This window comes from Antechinus flavipes, chromosome 5 (genome assembly GCF_016432865.1).
Source record: "Antechinus flavipes isolate AdamAnt ecotype Samford, QLD, Australia chromosome 5, AdamAnt_v2, whole genome shotgun sequence".
Taxonomy (NCBI): domain Eukaryota; kingdom Metazoa; phylum Chordata; class Mammalia; order Dasyuromorphia; family Dasyuridae; genus Antechinus; species Antechinus flavipes.
Window position 1 is genome coordinate 143560556 of NC_067402.1, and position 25258 is coordinate 143585813.

Consider the following 25258-nt stretch of genomic DNA (forward strand, 5'->3'; position numbering starts at 1 on the left):
GCAAAGTGACTAGCTTAGGGTCTCCCAACTACTATGGGTGACTATGTCAGATTCAGGATTTGAATCCAAGTCTCATCGATTATAATATAGCTATTCTACCCTCTACTATACCATAAACATATCTCAAAACCACCTTCCCTTTAAAAAACAGAAACGAAGACAAAGTTCATGTTGAATAGAACTAAGATTAAAACCCAGAGCTCTAACACACTAGAAATCAGCACCAATATTGCCATGCTGCCTTATTTTAGAACTCAGCACATTAGGGCAAGGATAATCAGAAAATTCTTCTTCCATGTGTTGAGGGTCTATGGTTTTAATGATATAGTAATACACTCCACCAATCCAGGTCACCAACTTTTCTACATAATAGTAAAGAGTCTTCATGAATTGCTATGGGCCAAAAAATAAAATAAAATAAAAAATAAAAATTATCTGGTGATGGGAGACATATAGTCCATCATCAGACCAACCCTTGAAACATTTCCAGTGTAATAGAATCTTCCTGAGCCTAAACTTTGCAAATATAACCTTTGAGAGCACAGGCTGAATCTTCAATCAAGCACTTATTCAGAGGAACTATGTGCTGTTACTGTGCTAGCCACTGGGGTTGCAAAGACAAAAATGAAACTATACCTGTCCTCAAGGAATTTCTGTTCTATTGTATTGTATGTTGGACACATGGGGAGAGACCAGTATACCAAGGCATTAGAATAGGGCTTTGATGGAGGTATCATCATATTAGACCTTGATGCTTTCTCCAATTCCATTTCTATTGGCCCCTATTTTAAAAAAAGTGAAAAACATATTTTGGCCTGGAGTTGTAATTTAATTATTGTATGGATCTAAAAATCAGGAAACCTCCTTTACCACTGTAGATTATCATCTGCTTTGCAACTTGTAGTCTTAATGAATTGTCTGGGTCACTCAAAGGTTCAGAGACTTATTAGGAAGACACATAATATAAGTCAGGTGCAGGTCTTCCTGACTCCAAGGCTAGGTCTCTCTCCACTGTGTCACACTGCCTTTCGAATCCTTTTCTAAACAGAAAATAAGTAAGTAAATATACTTCTCCATTACTAATCAAAATGGTATTTCTCAGTAATTAGAGACAATGGCAAGGGCCCAAATGATGGAAAGACCTAATTCCAGAGTTCCTGTCGTATCAGCACTGATCATTTTATCAAGGAAAGAGAAGGAATAGTTACTCAATGCAGAGGGATTACTAGGTGTTTTGGAACCTATGGAAAGCATTCCTTTTTTAGCCATCTCCCTACCCCTTCTCTTCTCTCTAAGGGATCCAGGTTATACAGGAAAAGATTATTCCTTTCATAGAGTTGGAACAACCAGAATTGGTTTCCCCAGGTTGTAGAAAGGATCAGGCTTACAGAGTGACTTACAGAGATTCTTTATCTTCCTTGGGTTTGAAGGAGCAGTGTCTTCGAATGAATTTCACCAGTAGGAAGAACTGGTATCCCAGGAGACCCAAGAGTAGCATGGAGCCCACTGTAATAATGAATGGTACATACCAAGCTGATGACGAATAAATATTTTCTCTCTGAATCAGGTATGTGACTCTGGGCTTGAAAAGAAGAGGGAGGTGGGACAATGGTGGTCATATTTTTATATATTAATATCATTTAATATTCATTTATATATATACATATAATTTATATTTAGTATAAATTAGAGCTTACATTTTCCACTCATGATGTTTCATTTACACACCTACTAAGTTTTTTTTAGAAATTGGATAGGGGTATATATATATATCTCCTAGGTATCCCACTATCCACTATGTGTATAAATATTATTGTAAATATTATATTATATATAATATATTTATTATAATTATATAGTACAATTAATTATACATTTATATTTTATGTATTATAATTATATATTTTATTCATATATAATTATATATTTTATATATTATACTTATATATTTTATAATGATTAATTATATATAATATATTATAAATATTATTATAAATATTACACATTATGTTATTATGTATATATGTGTGTATATGCACATATGATTACATTGGCTGAGAAAATTCCTGATGAGAAAATTCTCTCTGCCAATGTAAATTGATATCTCTGCAATTTAACATCTTGGAGAGTTGCTTGGGACATGGAGAGCTTGTGAGTATCAGAGCTGAATTTGAACACAGGTTTTCCCGAGTTCAAGGTTAGCTGTCTACCCACTGTAGCACATATCTTCCCAAAGAGCCAAGCTCCCAAGTCTCCTTGGCTCTTGCTGATGCATGGATACTCCAGAGTCTGACTTGGAGACAAGTATTTCACTGACAAGGCACAAAGCCATTCAAATCTCTTTCAATCCTCTCAACAATGGTTACTCTTCACCTTCAAGGTTAGTAGGTGAGTTGAGTGATGATCACACTGACTAAATTTTCTGCTTTAAATCCTGTGAGATTTTTTTGTAAGAGGGAAGACGATACTTGCCAGCCTGGTGGGTGCCCAGGAGTGACTATAGTGGTGCCAAATGGACAGTAAAAATCAGTCATCAGCCAAAATATGGCTTCTCTATGGTTGGTTAAGAAAGAACAAGTTGCTGCTTGGAGCCATGACTAGAGCATTAAAAGTTAAATTTCTCGTTCACTTTACGAACAGAGTGGCCAAGGCTTCCTCCATTTCCATCTGCTCTCAGAGATTGCTCATCTCTAGCACACACAGGACTCCATCCCCTAACCATCTCCTAACCACCGAGGCCTTCTCAAATCCATCATTTCTCCAGGACCAGAGAGTTCTAACTGAATAACAAAGAATGCAGTTGGAAACTCAGGATGCCAAGCTCTTACTGTAGAAGTGGTGGTGATGACTGTGGTTGGGTGAGGGATGACTTGGATATTCAGTGTCACCGTTCCTGTCTGAACAAAAGCCTCTGCTTTCTTCCTGCTGGTCAGCAAGTTGTCATCTGTTACGTAGATGAGCAGCTCATAGTCCCAGGCTTTATCAAAACCACTGGAATAATCAAAAGGGGTTGCGAGCAGGAGGCTTGTGATATTTGATCCAGCATTGGGGGAGAAAGTGAAATGATTGTTCTTGTTCCCTAAATAGGTTTTTAGAACAAGATCATGGAGGCAGGAAGTAAAGAGAAGGGAGGGAAAAAAAGAGATGATAAGGCAAATGTCATCTAGTCCAATTCATATTTGAGCAAAAATCATATCATCTATCAGTCAATCAATGAACAAGCATTTCTTAAGTCCCTATTATAGAACTGCAAAGATAGAAATGAAATAGTCCCAATCTCAAAATGTTTACAGTTTAATAAGGTAGGTAACATTTGTTATTTTGTTTGTTATTTGTGTATGTGTATGTACAGAATAAATATGAAATAGATACACGGTACTCAGGAAGGATGGACTGTACAAATTGGAGGGATTAGGAAGAGCTTCGTATAAAAGGTATTTATTGAGCTGAATTTTGAAGGAAGTAAGGTATTCTATGAGAAAGTGATTAGAGAGAGCCTTCCTGGCATGAGGGATGGCCAGTGGAAAGGCATCGAGGGGGAACACCGAGTGTGATGTATAAGGAATAGCAGGAAGTTTAGTGTGATTAGATTAGGGATGTGGGAAGAGGAATGATGTATAATGAGACCAGAAAGATAAGTGGGGGCCAGACTGTGAAGTACTTTAGAAACCGGAGAGGTTTATATGTGATCCTAAAATCAATAGATATCTACTGCTGTTTATTAAGTAAAGGAGGAATATACTCAGATCTGAATTTAAGGAAAATCACTTTGGCAACTGGTTAAAGGAGACTAGGGAAAGACCTGAGGAAAGGAGACCAATTAGGAGGCTTTTGCAATATCCCTGACAAATGATCATCATATTGCCTCCTGAAGACTGTTGGTGAAAAGGAATTTATTACCTCAAGAGGCAGCCCTTTCTATGCTAGAACAGCTCTAATTAGTGGCGAGTTTGCCCTTTCCTACCTCCCAGGCCTTCCTCTGCCCCACTTTAACCTTCTCCAAAAACCCAATCCTACATTTTTGGTGAATGATATATCTATTCCACTAGTGACATCCCAGGACACAAATGTGTCTTGATTTAGTTTGGAAACAGCAAAGAACTTTTAGGACATTCAATTTTGTTGAGAATTAAAATAAGGAGGAAAAAATGTGTTCTATATAGCATCACTGTGGTAATACTTAGATACAAACTAAATTGCCTCTATGAAGGCTATTCAGTGATTTTTTATCTTTATCATTATAAGCATTTACTTAAAGAGGAAAAAATACAGGCATCAAGATAGTCTTATTCCCGTGAATGGGGCAATACAACATATAAAGGACAGATCCCAATGGATTTGATGTATATTTGCAGAATTATAGTTTAGAAATGGCCAGGAAGTGATATAAAGGCCTACTAGTAGAGCTCAGAATCCCAGAACAGAATCAAGGAGCCAGCAGGAAGGGGATGAAGAGGAGATTCACTCTTGATATATTTGGCAGCTCATCCCAGAACATTCCCTTATGACTCTACATATGAACGGAACTGCAATTCCTTAAGGAAGCTGTGTCTCCATTATGGTGACCTTAAGTACTCAATAGGTCAAGAGGAGAAATGCAATCCCTGCTTTCATGATATAGCCAGCCATGTCTGAACAATATAATATTCACAGAACCAATTGTACACTTGATTCAGTCCTGTCTAATTTTTTTGACCCCATTTGGAGTTTTCTTAGCAAAGATACCAGAATGGTTTGCCATTTCCTTCTTCCACTCATTTTATAGATGAGGAAACTGAGGCAAAGTTAAGTGATTTACCTGGAATCACACAGCTATGAAGTGTCTGAGGCTGGATTTGAACTTACAAAGATGGGATTCCTGAATCCAGGACTTGAACCCACAGCTAGTCAATGAGGAGAGATTTCTGGTGACTTTAGAAAGGCAAGAACATTTACAGATACTGTTAGGACCCTTCCTCATGCTATTAACTATTTCCCAATCCTGCTCAGACTTGTATCATCTCTTCATTTCCCTTTCACTGAATCCTAACCTCAGCCCCTAACCTGGAGACAAGAAAACCTTAATTTAAATCCATTTTCAGAAACTTGCTAGTTATGTATTCCTGAGCAAGTCATTTAATCTGTAAAATGGGGATAATAATAACAATACCTCCCAGAATTGTTGTGAGGATCAGATGAGATAATAATTGTAAAGTATTTAGCCCAGTGCCTGCCTCATAGTAAGCACACTCTGTTCATGATGATGATGAATAAGTGAGTTTTTTCATCCTCCCTAGAACTAGTTCTTCATATCATTCCTAGGCTACTTCCAAATCATGCTAAAATAGCCTTGAACGATTCTATCTCCCTTTATGTGTTGTGTTTCTCCATTAGAAAGTAAGTTCCAGGAGGACAGGAGCTGTCTCATTTGCTTGTATTTGTATTCTCAGCACTCAGTGGAGTGCCTGACTTTTTCAATGATTTTTCATTCATTTCAGTCATTCATGGCTAAGAGAAGCCTGTGAGGTTTGGTCATATTGCCTGCATCCGTTAAATTCAACTCATTTCTCCAGTGGTTCCAGACTTGTTACTGAGTGAAAACTAGTAAATGGAGCAAGGGATGATGCAATTTTCTCTCTCTTAGCAGCAGGGCTTACCAAAAGGCCTTTGGGGTCTTGCTGAGTATAGATTATTTTCATCTTATAAGACTTCCAATCTGGAGGCAGTTTCTACCTCTGGGTTTTGTGACGCACATGCTTGGTGAGAGCCCCCACTGCTTTGGGATCCTGCCACTCTAGAGTTCAGCAGGGGGTGAAGAATAGATTTTCTTCTTTTATTTGGAACTGTTTTGCTTATTTGGGCTTAAATCTCTGGCTTTTAACATTTCATTAGTAAAGTTATTTTTGGTCTAACTTCCATTGAGAGGCTTTTTTTCTTTTTTCCTTTTTCTATGGTACTGCACTTTTAAGGAAAGAAAATGAATGGGGCATAGGAGAATCCCAGAGGGCAAATTTCTCAATATGCATTTAATCCATTATTAGCCTGACAGATGACTCCAATTCCATGAAACCCATTAAAAGCCCTAACAAAAAGAGGGGCTCAGGGAGTTGGTCTAAAATGAAAACACAATGAAACTAATACAGATTCTTGAATCTTGGGAATGGTCTGTGCACTGGGTCAAGAGATCTCCAACAATGACAGAGCTCCTATCCACTTACTCCCTCCCTTACACAAATTGTGTGGCCTGGGGATCAGGGGAAGAAAAAGGGGAACAAGAGAAAACAGAAGCAAGACCATGGCAACACAGAGCAAATTTAATTTTCCCTTCCCAAATCCTTCTGGCCTTATTTAAAAGTATCTCATTTTCACGAGTCCATAGCCTAGATCAGTCCATAAGCACAGTTCTCATTCATTCCATATTTAGTGAGTGCTTTTACAGCCAAAGGCATTGTGCTGGGCACATCTTCCTGACCTTCCAAAATGGTTTTCTAGAATTTCAAACTATAATTGTTTTGGACAATTATATAATTGGACATATACTAATGTGTTTTATAAATAAAAATATAGAGAGCATATATAGAAATGTTCATTTGTTTACAACTTAATATATATGTATTTATATACATATATGTGTATATATGAATGTGTATATATTTATTAATTTATCATACATGTGTGTGTATATAATACATATGTATATGTGTACTAATTTGTTATACAAGTAGAAAGAAAGGAGAAGGGAATAAGCGTTTATATAGCTTTCTATGTGTTAGATATTGTGCTAAGTACTTTTTATAGTTTTTTCATTTGATCCTCATAATAATCCTGCAACATAGGTACTATTATTATTCCTCTTTTACAGTTGAGAGGAAACTAAGCCAAACTGAAGTTAAGTGACTTATCTCACAGCTAGGAAATATTTTGTTTTTTGTTTTTGCTGAGGCAATTGGGGTTAAGTGACTTGCCCAGGGTCATACAGTTAGAAAGTGTTAAGTGTCTGAGGCTAGATTTGAACTCAGGTCCTTCTGACTTCAGGGCTGGTGCTCTATCCACTGTGCCATTTAGCTGTCTCCTAGTAAATGTTTGAGGTCATATTTGAATTCAGGTCTTCCTGATTCCAGGCCCAATCCTCTATCTACTATATCATCAATTATCTCCTTCTCCTCTTTTTTTTCTTCTTCTTCCTTTTCTTCTTCTTCTTTCTCCTCCTCTTCTTCTTCCTCTTTTTCCTCCTCCTCTTTTCTCTCTCTCTTTCTCCTTCACTCTCTTTCTCTGTCTCTCTTTCGCATGTGTCCAACTCCAATTGAGTTTTGTTTTGTTTTTGGCAAAGATACTATGGTATCTTTGGGGTAGCTAGATAACACAATGGTTAGAGCACCAGCCCTGAAGTCAGGGACACTTGAGTTCAAATCTGACCTCAGCCACTTAATACTAGCTAGCTGTGTGACCCTGGGCAAGATACTTAACCTTACCCCCATCTCCCCCCCCCCCCAAAAAAAATTAGGATAGTTTGCCATTTCCTTCTTCATCTCATTTTACAGATGAAGAACTGAGGTAAACAAAATATATGCTAATTTTTATAAAACTATATATTGTTTATATACTAATTTAGATAAGATTTGCATATGATTCCAAAGTAGAAAGGATAGTAAACTTTCTAGATGACAGCATCAAAATTCAAAATATTTGGATAAGCTGGAATATCAAGTTGAATAGAATAATACAAAATTTATTGGGAATATATGTAAAGTTTATATTTAGGCTCAAAAAATCAATGATGCAAGGGCAAAATCAGAGCATCAAGGCTAGGCAGCAATGAAAGCATATGAAAAGGTTCTGGGGATTTCAGTGCAATACATGATTAATCAATATGGCAGCTAAGTTAAGGTAATGCTTGTCTATATTAAGAAAGGCATGGTATCCAGGAACAGGAAGATGATGGTACTGCTTTATTCTACTCTTGTCAGATTATTATGTTTGATTGTAGATAGGACATGAATAAGCCAGAGGGTATCCTAGAGGTAGCAGCTAGAATGGAGAAGGGCTTTGCCATTTAAAGACTATATCATGGAAATGAATAAGTCTGGCCTGGAGAAGAAAAAAAATTAAGGGGAGCATGATAACTGTCTTTTAACATTTGAAGGGATTTCATAGAAAAGAAGCATCCAATTTACTCTCTTCAACCCTAGAGGACAGAATTAGAAACAAAAACTGCAAGTTACAGAGATACTGATTTAGTCTTGGTTCAAAAAAACACTTCTTATCTGTTAAACCAATCTCAAAGTGGAATGGGCTCCCTCTGAAGAAAGTGTATTTCTCCTAAGTAGGGGGTTTCAAGCAGATGAGGACGTGTTTGGTACGTTATGGAGTCAGTACTTATTTGGGTAGAACTAGATGGCCTGTGAAATCCTGAGCTTCTGTGATTCTGAGTCAAACACTCTACCTTTTCCAATGAAATAGCGGAAAGACCTGGGGCTGGAATCTTTGTCAATGCACGTTAGTTTGAAATTCTGAATATTTGTGCCAACTCTTAGGTCCACGGGAATTGTCAGGAAATAGAAATTTGGTTCACAGATTGGTTTTTCATCATTTTCATCAAGAATGTTCACAGTTACCTAGAAAAGGGAGAAGATCACCATTTATATGAGGGATTCCCAATCTCCTCCATAGAATTGTCTTCCTCTTCCAAAATAATTAGACATCACACACACATACACACACACACACACACACACACACACACACACACACAAAAAAAAAAAAAACAGACAGCAAGGTAGTACACTGAATTCAGTGTATGGGGTGAGATACCCCATACACTAGCTGTCTGATCCTGGGCAAGCCATTTAACATCTGTCAGCCCCAGTCTCTTTGTTTATAAAATAATAGGATATACCTTCTGGGGTTGTTGTGAAAATAAAATGATGATATTGGTAAGGAAAAAAAAAACATTTTGCAAACTTCAAAGTGTTAAATTTACAAAAACAAAGCCAAATTGTTTCCCCAGGAATGGCAGTAGGTTGCCCAGATTACATTCTTCCCTACTGCTATGTGACCAGTGAGAAGCTTGAGTTAGTGATAAAGTCTATGGTCACAGCAGATTGGACATAACTTGTCCCAATGAGATCAAATTCAGGACTTTTGATTTCATTACCTTACTCTAACAGCTCTAACAACTTGGCTTTCATTACCTAACTCTAACAGACTCTAACAACTAAATTAAGTAGCTTGAGACTGTGACCACAGTTTTATCTTTGGCTGTTTTTTTGTAAAGCTGGTAAATTGGTGTATATCCTGGCAGGTCATTCAGTTCGATTTCTACTTTGATTTACATCCATTTTTTAAATGTGGGCAAATTTAGTCTTACTTTAGAATTTAACCATTTCAACTATTTCTAAATTTAGGATTGAAATAAAGGTTTTGCTTACTCAGTTCCCAAATTAGGATTCTATTGATTTTTTAGACATCTACACAATCCCTAGTTAGTCTCTGATTTCATATTCTCTATCTCCTGCCAAGCCAGCAATGCTGAGCCCTTGGTTTCATTTAAAAAAAAAAACAACCTTAAAATCCATTGATTCAAAAGAGGTTTTTCCTGGATTTTGTTGGCATTTAGTTATTATTTTAATTTCTATTTAGTAGATAGAGAAATCAGGATGGGGAATTCCCTATTACTTAAATCCCATGGAAAATTAGGAAAAAAAGCTGAGAAATGAACTTAGTTTCTTGATTTCTCCCCAAACATTCTCTTCACTTGACCAAATTAATCATTAGTTCAGTTTATGTTTCTTTCACATTTCTCTGAGTTTGCTGATAGAACAGGAGGAGAATGGTTCCATGCAAGTTGTCCATTATCTTCAACTACTTTTAATTACTGACAATTACTGATCCAGTGGCTGCCCTTTTTACCAGACATGCCTCCAGATAATGTTGTAGCATCTAAACATTAAGAGTTATGAAACTGCGCATCGCTGACGGCAGAGTTGTAGCCAGCAGAGTATAAAAAAGGTCTCGTGCTAGGGTTCACATTCACTTCTGCATCTGCTGCCCTGCCTGGTTACAACTCCCTGGAACAAGATGCTTCTCCCAGGATAAGCTCATCACAATACTACCATATTGCTAATTCAATTCTTGCTTGATACCTCCTCCCTCAGGAATGAATACCAAACTCTTCTCAATGCTTTCCTTAATAAAGGTCAGAAAATGAACTCTCAGCTAATCACTCCACTTTGCACCTGCTACCCTGTCTGGTTTCAATTCCTTCTTCACCAGGTACCCCAAGGTGTCCCCTCCAACCTCCCCTTCCTGCTTTCCTGCCTTCCTTTGTGTGTAATCTCCCCCTTTATGTTGTAAGTTCCTTGAGGGCAGGAACTGTCTGTTTTTATTCATTGTATCCCCAGCACTTAGCAAAGTGGACATGTTATAGGAATTTAATAAATGTTGTCTGAATTGGACTGGTTTGGATCGACATAGGTTAGGGAGAAAGATGAGTGCACTTCTTCCCTGAAAGGAACCCTTTCGTTCCTAGTTTGATCACCAATCTTTACCTGTTTTCTGTGAACCTGTTTTGCTATGTAAGCGGCCACCACCCCAGAGTCCTATCACCGGAGCTACAGGTACCACATCTCCCCATCCCCACCCCACTAGAAATGTATCTTTTCAAAGTCCACTTCTCTGTCCAACTTTTAAAGGGGCAAAGATTGCCTCCTCTCTTGAAACAACTATTACCACAATAGTTGCTCACTCAGTTGTTTTTGCCATAGGTTAAAAAAAAACATACCTAGTTACTGCGTCACAGGTGGGTAACTATACCTGTCACTTTTTTGGTTCCATGCACTTTCAAAGCCTCGCTCACAGTGCATGAGAATGTATGTTGTGCATTATAATTTATTAATGGATGAAAGCAGTAGTTTGGGAATTAGGCAGTCTGCCCACTAAGCCTACCTCTTATCTTGACTCAAGATGTACTTTTGGGCATAAAGTCTTTAATTTTTTTCCATTTCTACCACGCAATAGAGATGCTCTCTACTGTCTACTTTCATTCTCCTGGAAACACTGCAAAAGTATGGGAAATGTCCTAATTCTTCAAAGCTATATCCAATCCAAGAGCTATAGGTTATATTTAGCCATGAACCTGACTTCTTGCTGTCTTTAATTTTTTTCCATTTCTACCATGCAATAGAGATGCTTGCTACTGTCTACTTTCATTCTCCTGGAAACACTGCAAAAGTATGGGAAATGTCCTGATTCCTCAAAGCTATATCCAATCCAAGAGCTATAGGTTATATTTAGCCATGAACATGACTTCTTGCTGTCTTTAATTTTTTCCATTTCTACCATGCAACAGGGATGCTTACTACTGTCTACTTTCATTCTCCTTGAAACACTGCAATGGTACGGGAAATGTCCTTATTCCTCAAAGCTGTATCCAATCCAAAACTACAGGTAATGTTTAGTCATTAGCACAACTCCTTGCTGAGCTCAAAGATTCTGCCTCTAACTTATTTCAGCCCATGATGTTTGAAAAGCTTAAGGAAAATCCAACAGGTGCATTGTCATTACTCACAGTGACTGTGCTGCTCTCCTCCCTGTTAGCAGCCTGTACTGTAAGGATGTGCTGAGGGACTGATTCAAAGTCAGCCTTAGTCACGAGCTGGAGCACCCCTGTTTTAGGGTTAATCCAAAACAGACCCATGTACTGGATGGTGGAGCCTCCAGTGAGAATGGAATATGTTACATCACTTTGTGGTTCATCTTCATCCCTTGCGTGAACCTGTCCAATGCGTGACTGAACTGAAAGGAATAAAGCATTTCAAATGAGGGCTTTTTTTTTTTTCCAGAGGAGAAGGCAGAGAGAAAGACATATGTTGGAATGGCTATGTCTCCCACCATCATAGGGAAACAGTATTGTAATGGTAGTTAGAGTACTAGAAGTAGGAAGTTGTTTAATTGGGGTCATGTCTGACTCTTTAAGACCCTGTGGACTATATTATATGTGAGATTTTCTTGGTGAAGATAGTGAAGTGGATTGCTACTTCTGCAGTGGATTAAGCAAACCGACGCTAAATAATCTGGGACCAGTCACATCACTGCTCTGATCCTCAGTTTTCCCATTGGTAGACTAAATATGATCCCATAGTATCTACCTCATACGGTTACTATAAGGCTCAAATATCATAATGTATCTAAACTACTTTGCCCACTTATTGCTACTGTAGAGTTAAGGATTTTAGGACCTTTCTTTTCAGATCCATTGGGCCCTCAAGTCTTATCCTTTTTTTTTTTAATTAAAGCTTTTTATTTTCAAAACATTTTCAACATTCACCCTTGCAAAACCTTGTGTTCCAAATTTTTTCTCCCTCCTGTCCCCCTAGATGGCAAGTAATATGTTAAAGATGTGCAATTCTTTTATACATATTTCCACGATTGTCATGCTGCAAAAGAAAAATGAGATCAAAAATGAAGAAAATGAGAAAGAAAACAAAATGCAAGCAAATAACAACAAAAAGAGTGAAAATACTATGTTGTGATCCACATTGAGTCCTATTCTTATCACTGCCATGCACTGACTACAAAGGAAACTGCCAGCTTAATTTCTTCAGTGGCTTTTGTTCTTTGTTTATATTTTTTTCTCTTCACCTCACTTTGTATTCATGCTGTAGAGTTTACTGGCTTCAAGCTTACTCTGAATGATTTTTTTTAAGGGACTGTAAAAAGTTTTGGCCAAGAGGAAAAATGTAATCTTTGGAACTTGAACTCAGGACTTATGATTCTATCTAATATTCTATTCACCACACTATATCATGTAACCTACACTACCTTTACATAATGTAAACTTAATCCTTGCCAGGTCTGGGGTGATTGATTCCTTAAGGACAAGTTTGTGATACTATATCACAGAACAGAGGATTTAGCTCCTGATTGGCAGAAAGACCTCTAAACTGAGATGCTATTTAAGGTAGAAAGACTTGGGGAAAAGAACAAGCAGAAAGCAAAATTTTGGTTGTTAAATGGGACATTTTTCTGGACATACAGATATGTGGGGAGCTGGCCTTTGACATGTCCCTTGATTCCAGGTACATGTATCCCTAGAGGCTGATATAAGCTAATGAGAGAACCCCTTGGTTGAGCTAAGATTTTATTCTATTTCTAGAGCTCATCTACTCATTTGTTTTCTTTCCTCTGCACTATTCTTTATGACTATTCCCCAGTTTCTGATTACTCTTTGCTTAGATAAATGTGTTTGCTTGATATCTGAAGCTCTTTTGTGTGGAACCAGCATGAAGAGGGAGTTAACTCACTAGGTGACTAACAATAAGCAAAATGTTATCCTCCCCTTTAGATAATTGGGGAAAGTAGTGTTTAATCTTGAACTCTAAAAGAATCATACTCTTAGACTACAAATATTTGATATATAGTAAACAGACACAATTTGAGCCTAATTCCCTCCTGGAGAGAGAAGAGTAAAGAATGCATCATTCAGTTACATTCTTCTTTTTGCTCCCCACAAAAACAGAAATCCCAGTCTCCCTCAAAAGTGCTATAGGTCAGATCTCAGATCACATACCTATATATCCATGCCACATGTAGGACAGCCATTTCATATTATAAGTAAGCATCCACATCTGTATTACCCAGATGAGAAAATGGAATCTGATTAAGGTAAAGGTAAATTGCCCAGAATTTTTATTGTTATTTCAGGCATGTCCAATTCCTCATAACCTCATTGAGACCTTTCTTGGCAAAGATACCAGAGTAGTTTACCATTTCCTTCTCTAGATCACTTTACAAATGAGGAAACTGAGGCAAACAGTTTAAGTGCCCAGGGTCACACAGCTAGTAAGTGTCTGAGGCCATATTTGAACTCAGGAAGATAAGGCTTCCTGACTTCAGGACCAGAGCTCTATCCACTATACCTCCTAACTGTCCCTGCCCAGAGTTACTTGTCTAAAAAATGACTTGAACTCAGGTTTTCTGATTTCCTCTAACATTTTATCCACTATTCTGCTGGCTGTACTCTTTTTTCTTTTCCTTTTTTTGGGGGGGCAACTGAGATAAAGTAACTTGCCCAGGAAATAAAACTAATAAGTAGCTGAAAATCTGAATTTGAACTTCTGACTTTCAGAACCTGTATTCGATTCACTGAGCCACCTACTACTCTTTGAAAAGCTCTCATATCATATTAGTCATGATAATCTTTGGGAACCATTTTTAAAATAACATTCGCAAAGCAGACTAGACCAATTTCCAAGTCAGTCGGTGAGCCAGTTAACAAACATTTAAATGTCTACTAGGTGCCAGACACTATGTTAAGTTCTGGGGGGATACAAAGAAAGACAAACACATAGTCCCCGCCCTAAAAGAGCTTATATAGACTAACACGGGGAGACAACATGCAAACAATTGTCTATACACAAGATGCATATAGTACAAATGGAAAGTCAGATAAGTTAGCTGGAGAAGGATGAGAGAGGTTGGCCAGAAACTAGGATATTAAAGTTGCCCTCTTCTATCTCTAAACTACACAAAGTACAATTTATCCAAAAACTTCCAGATATATTCCCTGACTCCCTGAAGCTAAGGGATAAGGACTGGACAAGATTTTTTTTCCTTTCCTTTAGTAAGAGAAAGAAAACCAGAAGGGAGAGAAAATGAAGTGGAAAGGAACTATGTTATAAAGAGTTTTTTTTTTTTTTTTAAGACCATGTTGTTTGAGGTCCCAAATAGAGAGAACTGGCAGAAATCTAAGGAAAGAGCTGCTCTTGTAACCAAGATTGAAGTTGTCATTAGAGGGTTATTATTTATTTTTTAATTAACTTTTAAACTGGGAGAGTTGGGGAAAAATCAATCAGAACACTAACTGAAGAGTTCATTCTTAAAATGAAAGAGATTATATAAATCAGATTTTGCTAAGCAGAGAATTTAAGAAACTTCAAGAAAGATGAACATGATGGAAGAAAAGTTTCCTTATGATGGAAAGAAAGAGTGAAAATGCATTTATTAAGTGCTTATTATATACAAAGTGCTAGTTGTTCAACTACAAAAGTAAAGACAGCCCTTGCATTCAAGATAGTTATATTCTAATTTTAATCTATATCTGAGGAAAGTTCCAAAAGGAGACTTTTTTTTTCTTTTTAAAAAGATGAGCCAGGTAAAAATCCAAGGAGTAGACAGGGGAGATGACAGGAGAACTTGGGGTGCAAAAAAGGTAAATAGGCATAAAAATGGAATCTCACTTTTTTTTCAATAAACAACAGTTGAGAAAAGCCTAATTTTCTGCAGTAAATGATACTTGGGCTACTGAATCAATTTTTGAAAATAAGAGGGACAAGGCATTTCCCAACTGCAACTATGCAAGATGAGACCTATGCATTTAGCATTGGATGCTGTCTCTTAGGAGACAGTGGAAAGAACATTAACTCTGGACTGAGAAGATTTTGGTGCTAATCCCACCTTTGATACTTATTAGCTGTGTGACATTGGGCAAACTACTTAGCCTCTCGACCTCATTTTACTCCTCTATAAAATCCACTAAATAGCATTTGAGGCCCCCCCCCCAGCACAAGATTTTTATGATTTCTAAGGAGATCATATTTGTAAAGGTCATATTAGCACAGTGGCTGGTATATAATAGGTGCTATTCCCTTCCCATGCCCCCAGAAGAAAAAAAAAGCATCCTTTGGCTCTAGAGTTCTGGTCAATAGCACAATCATTTTATTTTGTTATTGTTATTCAGTCATGTTTGACTCTTCATGGCCCCAGTGGGGGTTTTCTTGGCAGATACATGAGTGGTTTGCTATTTCCTTCGCCAGTGCATTTTACAAATGAGTGGGTCAATGCCCAGGGTCATATAGGTACTATCTGAAACCAGATCTGAACTTGGGAAAATGCGTCTTCCTTGTTCCCTGATAAGCACTTTAACCATTTTGTCAGCTAGCTGCCATCATTTCATTACCTATCTGCTTTACTCACCTGACTTCAATTCTAAAACTTCAAATAAATAGGATGGACTATCAAACGTTAGACGATGGTCATTTTCTGGAATTGTGAAGATATAAATGTAGATGGTACCTGAAAAAGGAGCAGAGGGAATATTCTAAAATTTCAAAGTTCTCTTCTGGCATCTTCCTTTAAACATGTATGTCAACTAACTTGTTATTTCTGCTCTCATGGTAGAACATCTGTTAGGTAAGAAGTCAAGCATACACTTACTTTTATAGTAAGGAGATGCAATGTCCTGCACCTGGATTATTAAAGCATATTTATTCCCAGCTGCTAGATTATTTGCATCTTCATAATCCAGATCACCAATCAGCTAGATGAAACATCAACAGATTTAAGATCATTGGGAGAAATTCACACACTATAAATAATATTAGCAACTTTCTTTCCTTACAAAAAGTGAAGTGTTACTAGTAGGATGATGTTGAATGGGGAAGAAGACAAAGAGATTTCTTCCAAATTATAAATAGCACTTTCAAGTTTACAAAATGTCTTATATACAAGATGCCCCCAAAACTGTAATGCTATTTTAAAATATTAAAGCTTTTGAGACATGCTACATACCAATATTGTCTCAAATGAGTCTTACAGCAACTCTGTGAGCTAGCTCCTGTAGACATTATTATCCCTCTTTTGCAGATGAGAAAACTGAGACAGAGAGGGATTCTATGATTTGCCCAAAGAGTAAACTATTTTGCAAGAAATAGATTTTGAATCCACAGTTTCCCGCCTCTTAGTCTAATATTCCCTTCATTGGAATATGCCATCCTTTCCCATGAGAAATTTGATCTCCCAATATAAAATTCCCCCCACTTTCTTTTCTTTGTATCCCCTTTCCTTTGTCTTTATCTCCCCTACCCCTCCATTTCCTATTTCTTTTCCAGACTTTCATTCAGTTTAAGAGTTGAAAAGTTATGAATGGTTCAATAAAGTTTTAAACAATGGATTCAATTCTTTTTCCCCATCCTAAACTTAAGATTAACCATTCAAAATAAGATCTTGATCCTCTAATGCTCACTCCAGTTTTTCTTAAATAATTTTTGGTAATCATATTTTGTTTTATATACATATTTTTGTGTACATATTTTGCATACATACTTTGTTTCTACATCATCTTTATTTCCAAATGTATCTCAACCTTGTACCTTCTCAAAGAGCCATCCTTTTTAACAAAGAATAAAAAAGGATGGCGATGGAGCGAGAGGAAGAAGCAGTTCTGCAAAACTAATTAACAAATTAACTAAGTTATATAATTCTAATGAGCAGAAACATACACATTTTCCCATCTCTTCTTCTGGGCCAAATCTAATCCTCACAATAAAACAGCATTCAGTTTCATTTCAGTTTATATTTTTCTAGTTATTTTCATATATTGTTTTTAGGTCTGCTTAATCCCTTTGACTCTGCCTGCTCATTAGGCGAGGAGAGGGAATGCCTATATTTCATCTTTCTGTTGTTTTCAACAGAGTTTCCACTGCTAAATATGCTTATATCAGCAAAATCCACTAGCATTTTGTACCATTTTGAAAAATATGAACCAGAGAAAAGAACTCTAGCTTTAGAATCAGAAGACCAGAGTTCAAGTTCTGATTTCTACTTACTATCTATGTGATCTCAGGTAAACTCTCTGAGCCTCAGTTTCCCCGGTTGTAAAATGAGGAAGTTGGGCTAAATGACCTCTGAGTCATCTTCTAGTGTTTTTAAATCTGTTCTCCCTTCATACCTCTATGCTTCAAATCAAGGCTTTTGAAAAAAAATAGAAATACATGAGCCTACTCTATGTTATATGACCATGGGGTCACAATTTTTTTTTAAATAATGTATCCTACAAGTCCTTAGACCTTCAGAATTGTTGCATATTATTATATGCAATAAACTATTCCCATTACCTGGATAAAATAATGAGGAAATGTCAGGAGTCTTTCAAAATGAGCTATATTAGCCACATTCTCTTGCTTTAGGATTTAGTCCATAATATGTCTTTCTGGAGGTAGACAACATGCACTACAATCCATAGCCACATTCCCAAGATTCCTCTTTAATGACAGAGACCATTAACTCACCAAAATTTTTCCAGAGCCATCTGATTCCTGAAAAAACTTTTCATTGCTCCCTGCTCCTGATAGATCAGTGAAATTGAACTGGTTATTTGGTGCTTCAGCATCATTATCAAAGCAATGTTTCACTAGGTCCAGAAGCAGCATTTTCTTGTTATGTTCAGACACAGAGATGCTGTTGAAAAGATCTGGTTTAATGTTTTTCCCAAGTGATAAATGGCTACTAAGCACCTGTCATTAGCCATGTGTGGGGTATTTCAACTTCAAGTTGTTCATATTTAACAGGCATTAATTAGGTATCTACTATGGGCCCAGGGGTGTGCTGGGTTGTATGGGGAAGTGAAGTAAAGAAAGGTTGTGAAGAAAAGGAAATGGAACAGAAAGGACTAGAACAAAATGGAATGGAAAAAAAGGGAAGGGAAGGGAAGGAACAAAGGAAGGGAAGAGAATGAAGAAGTCAAGGAAAAAAAGAAGGGAAAAGAGAAGGGAAAGGTACAAAGGGAGAAAGAAAGGAAAAGGAGTGGAGAAGGCAAGAGGAAAATAAAGGGAAAAGAGAAGAGAAGGGGGAAAGAAAGGAAAAAGAGAAGGACAGGATGGAAGGTGATAGAGGGAAAGAAGGAAAGGAGAAAGGGAAGAAAGAAAAGAGAAGGGAAGAAAGGAGGCATTTATTAAACATACTCTAAGCTAGGAACTGTGCTAAGGAATTGGAGCTATTGTGTTTAGAGAAGAGAAGATGTTAGGGACACATCAGATATCAGGCAGAGTTCTCGCCTCGTGGGGAGATTTGCAGTGCCAATTTATCATTGGTGTGATCTGGCTTCATATTAACCTTCCTTAGATCTAATTCATCTCTATGGTATCTTATAGCATTTCCTCCCAAGGAAGTTCACTGACTGGCTCCCTTAGCTAGTATATAAGCTCAAAGGTATCAAAACATAATCTGATTGACGAGATAACAGATCTGGAAAAAGATAAGACATATGAGCCCAGGGAGAGCATGAGAAAACTGAGACCTAGAGAGAAGAAATGATCTGTTGAATGTCAAACAGGAAATAAGTAGATTCAAACCTAGATTCTCTCATTCCAATCAAGAATTTTCTCCATTTTATCAAGCTTGAATTGGATGCTGTTGATGTGTTTCAAGGGTTCTGACATCAGAGAAGTGCTTCCTAATCCCATGACATATTATCAGATTTTGTTTTGTACAAAGCTTAAGAATAATGTATTCTAGACAGCTAGATGGCCCAGTGGATAGAGTACTGGCCCTGAAGGAGTTCAAATCCGGTCTCAGACACTTAACACTTCCTATCTGTGTGGTGCTGGGCAAGTCATTTAACCCCAATTGCCTAAGCAAAAAAAAAAAAAAAAAAAAAAAAAAAAAAAAAAAAAAAAAGAAAAGAAAAGAAAAGAAAACAATAATGTGTTTTTCTGAACTGTAGACATAAATGTAGGTTTTTCCCATAAATACTTAGAGAGTGGTTCCCTTGAGAAAGATAATAAAATGCCACCTCTTGAAACTAGAGGAGAATGGCAAAACTAACTGTGGAGGACACTGAATAAGGCTGATATAAAAGTGTCCTTTCTCAGAGTAGTTCTGAAAGAATCAGGAAACAATAACTTCAGGAGATAGTGAGAGGGCTGGTGTGAAACAACTACCACTTGCTGGGAACTAGGAGAGCTACAGTAGAGCTGCAGAGGGAATAGGACCATGGGGAATAGTGATGAGTGGCAGGAAGTGATCCATCAGAAGCAAGCTGAGACAGAAGGGAACAATTATATGGAAGATAATAATGACCTGGTTACTTCCTTGTTAGAACCTTGCATATGGTAGTACTAGAAGTCACAGATATGGTACAGATATGGTTGCTCATTGCTTTCCCTGAGCTCAAATATGTCTTGTCTTTTTCCAGATCTGTTATCTTGTCAATCAAATTATTTATGTTTTGATCCCTTTGAGCTTAAGTGCTAGTTAAGGGAACCAGTCAGTGAACCTCCTTGGGAGGAAATGCTGTAAGATACCATAGTTCCAAAATAATCTTGGTGGGGACAAGAAGCCAGAGAAATGAGATATCTCCAAAGGCATATTTGGATCTTTTGTGTCAAAAGGATATGCAAGAGTTATGCACATGTAGTATTTTGGACAATGCCTATATAATTATTTCTTATATAAAACTTTTTATTTTCAAAACACATGCATAGTTTCAACATTCACTCTTGTAAAACCTTGTGTTCCACATTTTTTCCCTCCTTTCTCTCCACCCTTTCCCCTAGATGGCAAGTAATCCAATATGTTAAACATGTGCGATTCTTCTATACATATTTCCACAATTATTGAGCTGTACAAGAAAAATCATATCAAAAAATAAAAAAATGAGAAAGAAAACAAAATGCAAGTATACAACAGAAACTGAAAATACTACATTGTGATCCACACTCAATTCCCACCGTGCTCGCTCTGAGTGCAGATGGCTCTCTTCATCACAAGATCATTGGAACTGGTCTGAATCACCTCATTGTTGAAAAGACCTACGTCCATCAGAATTGACCATCTTATAAAGTTGTTGTTGCTGTGTACAATGTTCTCCTGCTTCTACTCACTTCACTTACCATCAGTGCATCTAAGTCTCTCAAAGCCTTTCTAAAGTCATCCTGCTGGTCGTTTCTTATAGAACAATAATATTCCATTACATTCATATGCTATAACTTATTCAGCCATTCTCCCACTGATGGGCATCCAATCAGTTTCCACTTCCTTGCCATTACAAAAAGATACTTATATAATTGTGAGCTATTATTGTTAGAGAAATACATTAAGTACAGCTTTATTCAAAGTCACTGTTTAAGATAAACCTTCAAAACAGAATGTGGATCAAAAAGCTGGAAAGAATATGAAAGAGACAATGAAAAATAATCCAGTTGTATCGAAGTCAGTTTCTGGATCTCTAAAATGGAGCTGATGATGGAGGATCTTTAATCCATCACCGCCCCCTTTGTTTCTGGGGCTAAAGGTTCCTCCTCCATCATCTCCACAGTCTTCCTGGATAAGCCTGGAAATAGCTCATCAGAAGCTGAGCAGAGTCTGACAGCAAGGATGGCTTTTGGCTGCTGAGAAGAGTGGGTTTTATTTTCTGGAAAGAAACCACCCTCGCATGGGAACTCAGGTTGCCCGATGCCTTATTCACCCAGAAAGCTGGTGTCCACGCATTTTGGGTCCTAGCCTGAGCATCCGGCCAATTCATCAGCTGCAGTAAGATCTCTTCTAAAACCAAACCCACAACAACTGTACAAAACCCCACAGTTTTCTGAATGGAAAAACAAAGCTGGAGACTGAGCAGTGGAAATATTCGTTCAGGAGCCAAGGGAGGTGTGCATCCTTGCAGATCTGAGACGGGTTTGAGGCTGCGGCATTTTAAAGACCCACAAGTTCGGAAGCCAGAAGTTCAGGGAAAGGAGAATTGTCATATCGTCCTTCAGAGCCATGCTGGGGGAGGCTTCCCTGCCACGTGCTATTTTCAATCCCAAACTGGCATCATTTAAAACCGCATTGTCCCCATCCATCATGTCACCTGCCACTGAAAGCAGCTGCTTTGGCTACCTTGTGAACATGACCTTGGTTTATTTGCCATCCAAAGGTGAAAGAGCCAGGCTGCGCTGCAGAATGGGCTGTCATTAGTTTCTGCTCTTGCTTGCAAACAGCTTGTGATGTGCTCTCTGCCAAGTGCCTGACAATTTACGGCCAGAACATGAGCTGTCAGGCACAGCCTTTGATGCCTCCAACCAGCGATGCTTGTTCATCACCTGTTAGGCACAGGAGTAGACCCTCCGTCATGGATGAGAGCTGTCAAGCTCTGGAGACCTTCCCGAGAGTTGGAGGCAAGTGGCGGAGAACAGAATGAGGTCTGTGCTCTCCTTCTCTTATCAATGGGAGCTTCCTGGTCCTCGGGCACAGAGCCAGGGCGACCTCGACAAGCCCAGCTGCTCTCGCTGGCCTTGAGTGCACGTCTCACTTGCATTTCTGCCAGCTCTTGAACTCTCTCTCAGAAAGAAGAACCCTTTTCTGGTCTTGTAATAGTGGAATAAATATGCAAGGGGCAAGATTCATCCGAGAACTTTCAGAGGGGGAGTTTGTTTCTAAATTTCTCCTCTGTTACCCTCTTTTTATTCAAACAAATAAATAAGACTTGCAATGTGAATATAGATAGAGGTAGGAATGCAGGAGGCAGCAAGAGTGGGAGAAATGAGAAGTAATAGCAGAGGTGTGTGCAGGTGAATGTTTAGTAACTACATCTCTGGGGGAAAATGTTCACGGGACACACTTTTAAGTATAATCTGAAGTATTAACATTTTCTTAAGTCTAGACAATCAAAAAGGTAATAGAATAGATCAGGCTCTAATTTGTAGCATCAGTCAATTTTCAGGGTGTAAATGCTCACATTGAAAATTTAACAATCATCTCTCAAAAGCCACTTCATTCTTGGGTTTCTTAACATCACAGATCTGCTAAGAACTTATAAATAATATAGACAGGAGTAGAAAAAATTGAATTGGATTGTACTGAAAGTTGTAAAGCTTGGTTTCAAAATCCTAACTGTTCCAGTCACTGGTTGAGCATCCAAATTTCTTATCCTCTCTACATTTTCTTGTTTAATGTGAAGGATTTCCCATTCCAACCATAATGGGGGAAAAAAAACCAAAAAACCTTATTCTGTTATCCTTCTCACTTCTCACTAGTCACTTTGCTAGTGGTTACCAATTCTGGAAGAGACTTAAAGGATACATTTGAAAATTTGTTAAGTTCCATTAGGGCAAAGACTGTTTTTGTTTCATCTTTGGACTAATGCCTAACATATGTCTTACATGTAGCAGGTAAATAGTATTAGTGGGAGTAATAAAAATAGTAATAGCGAGCATTGACATAGCATTTGTAGGTTTGCAATGTGCTCTACATTGGTTATCTCATTGGATCATCACAAGGAAGTAGCTACTATTATTATTCCCATTTTACAGATAAAGGAAACTAGGCTGAGCAAAGTAACCTGACACACAGAGAGTCAGTGACTGAGGCAGGATTTGAATCCAATTTTTCTGACACTAAATTCAATATTCTACCCACTGTGCTATTTACTACTAGTAGTAATAATAACTATAATGATGATAATGATGATGATAATAATAGCTCCTTCAATATCCAACTCATTATCCAGGTCATGTCGGGCTGGATAACATCAAAATATATTATATCATATTGTGGTATATGATATGGGGATTGCCTGTGCTCTGGGAGTCCTACAGTAAATATGAAAGCCTAGAGAATTGTAAAACACTGATTGAATTAGTACCCTGATCAGTATATTGTAATTGTTCCTATTCCTTTGTATCTTTGTGAGAATAATTATAATTATAGTTAATTATAATAAGAATTATTATAGTATAATTTACATAATACTATTTATATTTTTAATATTTATATAATTTATATATTAATAGGTTTGCAAAAATCTTATTTTATCCTTATAACCACAAGAGTTATGGTATTATTTTTATACCTGCTTAATAGAAGAGGAAATAGAGATTGAGAGAAATTAAGTAACTTGCTCAGAATCACACAGCTAAGGAAGTATCTGAGGCGGAATTCGAACTCAGGCCTTCCTGACTCCAACACTATCCACCCTGTCACTTAGAGTTGCCTTGATGTGGAGGACAATGGAGCAAGTCCTGGAACCACAAGCAAGCAAGATATATTGGAAAAGCTCAGGAACACCAGAACCCCATCTGCTGGAAATTGCCTCGGTACAGATGGCATGACAACTAAAGCAGGCAAACCAGGTGTGTGTGAAATGTTCTCAAGATACGAATGTTTTCATTATGTACCAGTGTTACATTATGACAAAACTGGAAACGGATATTACCACTTCTTAAGGATGGGCTGCATCTAACTTTTTGTGACTGATATCCTGGGCTCTAAGTGGCAAAACAACTCGCTGCAGCTCAGGGTTGGGAAAGCATGAGAAAGGATTCCTTTCTTAAGCCTAGATTAAATAAAATGAGAGGAAATTAGTGTATTACCTAAATCTGAAGCAAGAAAAGCTAAAAAAGATGTGAAGGCATTGAAAATTTGCCCTTAATAAAGACTTTTCGGGTGCTATATATAACGAGACTGATAGCAAAATAAAGCCACTGTCTCAAACAATTTTGAAGAGATGGGCAGATTTCAACTGGAATTTCAAGAACTCATTTAGTGTACATAGAAATATGTGTTATATCTATGTACATCTATCTGTATATATACACATATTGAGAGAGACAGAGAGTCAGAGAAAGGGAAGAGACAGAGAGACAAAAAGACACACAGAGAGAGACAGAGAGAGAGAAACACAGAGACAGAGAGAAACAGAGAGACAGAGAGAGAAACAGAGAAAGACAGATAGAGAAAAAGAAGAGAGAGAGTATGATGGAGATAGAGAGATGGAGAGAGAAACAGACACACAGAGAAAAAAAGAGAGACAAAGAAACACAGAGAAAGACACAGAGAGAAAAACAGAGACAAACAGAGAAACAGTGAGACAGAAACAGAGAGACAGACAGAGAGAGGAGATAGAGACAGAGAGACAGGCAGAGATATATAGACAGAGAGAGAGCCAGAGAAACAGAGAGAGAGAGAGAGAGATGGAGATAGAGAGACAGAGAAAAAGAAAGAGAAAGAGAGAGAAACAGAGATAGACAGACAGAGAGCCAGAGAAACAGAGAGAGAAAGAGAGAGAAGGATGGAGATAGAGAGACAGAGAAACAGAAAGAGAAAAAGAGAGACAAAGAAACACAGAGAAAGAGAGAGAAACAGAGATAGACAGATAGATAGAGAGCCAGAGAAACAGAGAGACAAAAATAGAGAGAGAAACAGAAAGAAAGACAAAGAGAAAGAGAGAGGCAGCTTAAGTAGCATTGCAGATGAAGTACTAGGCCTGAAGCCCTCCTATGATCTCCATTTACCTCAGTTTCCTCAACTGTAAAATGGGAATTATAATAGCACCTCTCTTCAGGGTTGTTGTAAGGATCAAATGAGATAATATTTGCAATATGCTTAGCACAGTGTCTGATCCACAGTAAAACTGACATTGAAAGTGACATTACCAAAGTGACATTGAAAGATTCCATGAGTATCTAACCTGTAAAGTTATAAGAAATTTGAACACTGTATTGGTCAGTCAGAGGGTTGAAAGAAA

At 37.7% G+C, this 25258-nt stretch overlaps 1 protein-coding gene across 1 annotated transcript in view; it reads right to left on the minus strand.

Annotated features, from left to right (window-relative positions):
* The window catches only part of CDHR3 (cadherin related family member 3), a 94468-nt gene that overhangs the window by 15359 nt on the left and 53851 nt on the right, over positions 1–25258 (minus strand). The window contains exons 9-15 of the mRNA XM_052000961.1: positions 18045–18213; positions 16192–16294; positions 15952–16050; positions 11546–11772; positions 8423–8594; positions 2829–3079; positions 1401–1582 (exon numbers count right to left, since the gene is read on the minus strand). Of these exons, the coding sequence (XP_051856921.1) occupies positions 1401–1582; positions 2829–3079; positions 8423–8594; positions 11546–11772; positions 15952–16050; positions 16192–16294; positions 18045–18213 (1203 nt within the window). The remainder of the gene's footprint in view (positions 1–1400; positions 1583–2828; positions 3080–8422; positions 8595–11545; positions 11773–15951; positions 16051–16191; positions 16295–18044; positions 18214–25258) is intronic.